Here is a 6,188-nt window from a genome sequence, read left to right as displayed (position 1 = left end):
CCCCAGCTGCTCAGCTCCTCACAGGCTGACCCTGCTTCACTTCCAGCCGTGCTCATCTCCGCCCTTTACCTCTCCGCAGCCTCGGAGAAGGCGGGACCCGGGACAGCAACAGAGCACGCGGAAAGCTCCGCGGAGGGAAACAAGGAAATCTCCACCTTCTATCCCTGTCTCGTGTTGCGGTCCCCTGTGACGGCCTCTGACCTGCGGGGAACCCAGGACTTTGCCGCCTACCACGGTCTCAGCCTTACTCTGGGGCCTCTGGGCGCCTGCAACCGGCCGTCTGTCTGTGTGCCTATTCACTCTCCCCCAGGGATGAGGGTGAGTCGGTCTCCTTGCCTCACTTTACTAGCCTCATTCGCCCACTCTCGCCCTTGCTCTTCCAGGAGGGCCGGGGGAGGGGGTCCTCCGTTCTGCGTTCATGAGTGTGGGTGGGAGTAGAAATCTAGGGGTTGGCGCACTGAGCCCAGGCCTGCGCCCCCGCCTCCAGCACCCCCACCGACCCCACCCCGCCAAGCGCCCGAGCAAGGCCAACCTCCTGTTCTCTGCTAGGTCTCTCTGAGGTCGCCTTCTTTGCGCACTTTGGTTATTGATCCTGCTGAACCCGCCGGAGCGCAGCGGCTGCGCTTCTCTGGGAAAGAAGGGAGTGGGGAGGTGAATAGGCTAGGGGAACGGTGGAGGGGAGGAGAGGTTGATCAACTTTAGGAGGGGGTGTAGGGCGTTCCTCAGGGCCGCCCCAGTCTCCCTCTGCCGGGCTTGGAGCAGGGCTAGACTAGGGGTGGAGTGGGACCACCGCTCCCCTCCCCTCCCCCTCTCCCCCTGGTGCGGAGCCCAAGCGCGGCTGGGAGTCTTGGAACCCTGACTCCCGCCCAATCAGCAGGGAGGGGAGGAGCAGCGGCCGGGGGCGGGGCCGGAGGAGGAGGAGTCGAGCGGGGGCCCGAGGGGCGGGGAGCGGCGCTCCCTGCCAGCCCAGGCTGGCTCCGCCGTAGAGGGGTTGGCAGTGGCGGTCGGCATGGGCGATGGGGGCGCCGAGCGCGACCGGGGCCCCGCGCGCCGGGCGGAGTCTGGTGGCTGCGGTGGGCGCGACGGAGACCGCGGCGGAGCGGAGGACTTGCGAGCTGATGGCGGTGGCCACAGCCCAACGGAGGTGGCCGGGACCTCAGCCTCCAGTCCAGCAGGCTCCAGGGAGAGTGGAGCCGACAGCGACGGGCAGCCCGGGCCCGGCGAGGCAGACCACTGCCGCCGCATCCTGGTGCGAGGTAAGGGGACAGCCCGCGGCCCTGCTCCACTGGACCCTCACCCTACCCGTACTGGGGCCCCCGACCTAGCTGCAGCTGACACCTCCCAATTCATATATTCATTAATTCGTCATCCAGTCATTCATTCAGCAAATATTATTTTGAGCGTCTATTGTGTGCTGGACATTGAGCTGAGTGCAAGGGACAAAGCAGTGAATGGGACCGAAGTGGTCTCCGTTTCTCCGCCTCTCGGGCCAGTCCCCTAGTTCTAGGCCCACTCGGAACGGCTACTGTGGCGGGGGCAGAAATGGAGTGCGGGATGCTGAGAGCCTGGTCTCCGTCCCGTGATCCTCAAGGCAAGTGCGGAGAAAAGCGTCACGCGCATTCCGCGGGGACAGGACGTGGAGGGAACAGCGTCGGCAACAGCGGGAGGAAAAGGCCCCGGCTCTGCAGGGCGGCCCGGGTGCTTCCTCGCCTCCTGCCCAGCCGCGTTTCCCATCCCCGGCAATCGGGACCCTCACGGATTGCCCAGGGGAGACGGCCGGGACGTGGAGGGTGGCGTGCGCGGCGCTAGCCAGCTGTGCTTCACTCTCTCGGTTCCCACTTCCTCGCGGCGCCTGGGCCCAGCCGGCTCTCGGCGCCGCCTTCCCGCGGCCTGGCCTTTCATGTCCTTCCCTTTCTCCCTCGGCCCTCGTCCTCCTCTTGTCTTTCCTGGCCATTCCTCTCAGCCGAACGCGCCTTCCCAGCACCTTCTTCCTGCGAGCTCCGCCATCTGGACTGCGACCTATTACCCAGCTCTTCCCGGCCTCCTCTCCGCGAGGCCGAGGCTCCCCAGGTCCCCAGGGCCAGCCTTTCGCAATGCCAAGGGCTCCGCTTTCCCTCGATCCGGGCCTCGCCCGGCGAGATGGGAGGAGAAAGGGGACTCCGGGGTCTTGCCCTCAGCCCGACCCCAGGCCGCAGCCAGAGCCTGAAGTCCGTTGCCTCCTCCATCCCGAAGCCCCGGGACCGGGAGACCCAGCGCCAGAAGAGGCCACTAGCGGTAATGGCTCCCCCAGGCTCCTTCCTGGGCTCCCTCCTCCCGGCTTCCTCCTGCTGCCTCTTTCCAGCTTCTTCACACGCGCCGCTCGGGAGAGCCACTGGGCCTCTGGAGGCTACCGGCCCGAGCGGATTTCTTTGGCCTCCGCCTGGGGAAAGGGAACAGGCTGGAAGCTGGCCCTGGGTCGTTCCAGCGAGGGGATTATGTTTGATCTGAGCTCGGCTACCCTCAAGCTGACTGGGGCACCCTGGGCCAGTTGGGCACGACCTCTCTGCGGCTGCTGGGTGTGGGTGGCTCTGGGGACTGGAGGGTAGAGCATGCATGCAGCCCAGTGTGAGGGTGACTGATAACTGCCTTGAATACAGAGGCAGGGGCCTTAGCTCTGGGAAACATTCCTGGTGCCAGATGTCACTTGGACAGTGGGTGCTCACTGCCACTTACAGTTGACTGCTTGAGTCAGGGCAGTTATACCATCAGGAATTCCAGCAGGTGTGTGGACCTGTTGGGCACCAGGGATTAAATCCGATTTTATTCTTTAGACTGTGGGATGTCCTGAGTGAAGGCATAAATAAGCACCCTTTTGGTTCCATTAAAAATATCTGTAGGACTGCCGGAGAAATCAGTCCCCCAATCCCACACATTCCCAGGGGAGGATCTAAAGTCCCTGCCTGTGACACTTATCACCTTGAACCCCACCTATGGGTGGACATTTTCTTCCCCCCAGGACAATTGTGAGTTCTGTGCCCACCTAACATCCTCTCCACTCTACTAACCCTGTATGTAGAGCAAATAAGTTTTGTGTACAGATGTCAATTAAATAGCCTTCAGGGTAAACTCATAGGAAGTGGAATTCAAAAGTGACCCTCCATCCTGTGAGGTGGGGCCACCCAAGCTGGGAGCAATCCACAGCCAGGCAGAGATGGGCTTGCACTGGATGTGAGACAGCCTGTGTGCATCTTCAGGGGGTGTACTTTTATAAATGTATGTGCACACACAGAGGTGCCAATGCATTTGTAAAATATAATCGAAATATTAGATATAAAGCATAGAGGATATATTTACACGCCTAACAGAAATTAAAGGCAAATGGGGCTTTTATAAATCCCTCTGCCCTTCCCCATTTAATGATAGGGAGGTTATTATGGGTCTGAAACGCTCAGGATGTGATTTACCACTAATCTCTCCTAGCCAGGGTCACCTGTGTTACTGGCAGTCCTGCCATGGCTCAGGGCTCTGATCAATGAAACAGGCCTGGCACTGGTGAAGGAAAGTCTGAACTGCCTTGGCCCCTGAATGAACATCCATTCCATAGGCCTTCAATACACTTTGCCCTTGACCTCTGAGAACACATCCTTCCTTTGGAAGGAAACCACTAAAAGGTAAAAGGGAGGTATTTGCCCTTGCTGTCCTGTGTCATTGTTGGGTTGGGGCCTCCCCAGGACCTCTCCTTTCTTGGGGAGGCCTCACCCCTTCTGGGTCCTTTCTGCCTCCCTTTCATTCTGCACTCCTCCACCTAAGGGCATACCACAGGGGGGCAGGTTTGTTGAGGGAGTCCTTTGACACAGGGAGTAGGAGGAGAGCTTGGGCACCAGAGTTAAGCAAAGTTGGTTTAGATTACTGACCTTACAGCCCTTTAAACCTAAACCAGTTTCTTTGTTTCTCTTTGCTTGTTTCCTTATCTTACAAAGGGACCCATAGCCCTTACCTTAAAGGACTTGCCAAGAATCAGAGGTGATGTCTGTAAAATTGCAAACACCCAGTAGGATCTCCATAAATATTTGTTGACAGAAGGAAGGGTGTGGCTCTGAGGTGACCCACGAACCACTTTTGATGGGTGGGGCAGTGGACCTTCGTTGTCCGCAGCCTCTCCCAAGTCACCCCTTTCCCCCTCCTTCTGGCTCTGGGCCCAGGGCCTGGGCTGTACTGGGAGGTGAACACCTAGGGGTTAAGAACCCACTAATGGTAAAGGAAAATTAGCACCATCTTGCTGACCACACAGTGCAGCCCTCCCCAATCTCCTTGGTGGGACCCTTTTTGGGCCAGTGACTCAAGCCTCTGCGAATACAGGGTAGAGAGCCAAGGAGGCCAAATGTGGTGTTGTCTCCTGCCTCAAAATGAAGGCTCCTTCATGTCACACATGGGCACGGACCAGAGCTGCTGAGACGATAGGCCAGGCGCATAACAGGCACCGCACACATCGCACCGCGGAGGCAGGGACCCTCCCATTTGGACCCTAAGGCCTGAGAAGGCCGCTCCACACCTCTGAGTGCACAGTCCCTAGACCAGTGAGGGCGGGGACGGGGAAATCCTTTTGTTTTATATTGGAAACCGCACGCCAAAGGCAGGCAGGAAACAACCAAAGGAACAGGCGGCCTGAGCCGTGGCTCACACCACAGGGCAGTGGCCGAGCACCAGCCTTTTCGGTGGAGCTGGGATCCCAGCAGGCAGAAGAGGTGGACAACTCTGACCCCAGACTCCCTACAACCCTGCGATCAACGTTCCACCTGCACACTCAAACGCATCTGTTTCCCAAATTAATCCGGACGCGAATTTAACGACCGATTTTGATAGATCGGGGAAATTCTGTCCACCAGCGTCACCCAACACAGCAACTTTTACAGACAGTGCGTGGCGTCCGTTCCTGCTCACCTAAAGCGGCCTCTCCGGGTTGACAGCCACCCCTGCGGGTCCTCAAACCCCACTCGAAACCCTCCGAACCCCTGTGTCTGGGAGCAGTAGGGTGGGATGACTGCAGGATCCCTTGAAGAAGTGACTCGCTGCAACCCCACCACCAGCAGCAAAAACGCTTTCACCTGGGAGCTGGATGGATGCGCGGATGGCTGGGGGCCGTGAGGGGACGCGTGAAGCCCAGGCCTCTTGCTTGGGCTGGGCGATTCCCGCCGTGGGACGGGTGGGATTGACCTTAGTGGAGTCCAGCCCTTCGGAGAATCCGCGGGCAGCCGGGACCCACGCTCCGGAAACTCGCAAGTCCGAACTCGTACACACAGCACAATGGCGTGCAGCCGCCGGGGCCCTAACTCCCAGAGACGCGTCTGAAGAAGCCATGCATGGGAGCGCAGCTTCGGGGCTCTGGCTGGGAGGTTACTGCAGGGACAGACGCCTCGCCTCCAGCAGCCGGGTCCAGGCTCAGGGCCGGCCGGCCTCTGCTCGCTTTCTGCTTGGATTACCAACAGCCACTGGGCTTGGGGAGATCGGCCCGGCCGCAGGCCTGGCCCTGCTGAGCAGGCGTTTAGTAAGGACCACGGGACTTTAGTCTCAATATCTGAGTCTGTTAATAGACCTGATAACCCAGGGCCAGTACCCCAGGCAGACGAGGAAAGGTGTAAATGGTTCATGCAAGGAACTGCACTTTGAGATATTCGTATTTGTTTTTATTTTTTGGTTTTAGCATTTGTAGAGGGTTTCTTTTTTGTTTTGTTTTGTTTTCTTGGAGTTGCTTTACGTTATTTTTTCCTTTACTTGTTTCCGGCAGGAGGCCCACATTCCCATAGTGGGTCTATGCCGGGCCCTCTCATTTGGGTCTTCTTTTGTTCCCCCCCTCCTTCCATAACCCTCACCCCCACAAACACACTGAAGCAGACTAGCAACCCGAAAAATCATCTTGTAGGTGTGTCTTGTGTGCCCAGTTTTCATTTTCAGGGAGCCATTCAGGAAGATTAGACAGCTCCTTCCCTCCTCAGGCGATTTCTGTTCCCCGCCTGGTCTGGTAGACCCAGGAACCCATGGAACCGCCGCCGCATCCCCTGCCCCACACACCTGCATCTTCAGGGACAGTCCCCCAGGTAGCTTCTGGGGAGTCCGAGGGGCAAGGAGGCCAAATCCTTTGGAAGCCCAGACAAGGAGTGGGTACCTGGGGCTACAGGAAAGGGAGGAGACGACAGTGGCACGCACCCGCA

At 58.8% G+C, this 6,188-nt stretch overlaps 1 protein-coding gene across 2 annotated transcripts in view; it reads left to right on the top strand.

Moving 5' to 3' along the window:
- Positions 1-924: 924 nt before the first annotated feature.
- The window catches only part of VAX2 (ventral anterior homeobox 2), a 32,809-nt gene continuing 27,545 nt past the window's right edge, over positions 925-6,188 (top strand). The window contains exon 1 of one of the 2 annotated variants that reach the window (XM_054476299.2): positions 925-1,256. In XM_054476299.2, coding sequence (XP_054332274.1) covers positions 1,010-1,256 — 247 coding nt within the window. In that variant the 5' untranslated portion in view covers positions 925-1,009. Of the gene's footprint in view, positions 1,257-1,342; positions 2,275-6,188 lie in introns of those variants that run through there. The other variant, XM_063648593.1, reaches the window with a different exon arrangement.

Source organism: Pongo pygmaeus, chromosome 12 (genome assembly GCF_028885625.2).
Source record: "Pongo pygmaeus isolate AG05252 chromosome 12, NHGRI_mPonPyg2-v2.0_pri, whole genome shotgun sequence".
Lineage (NCBI taxonomy): Eukaryota > Metazoa > Chordata > Mammalia > Primates > Hominidae > Pongo > Pongo pygmaeus.
Note: the sequence above shows the minus strand (reverse complement) of the source record. Positions and strands in the feature narration are given on the sequence as shown.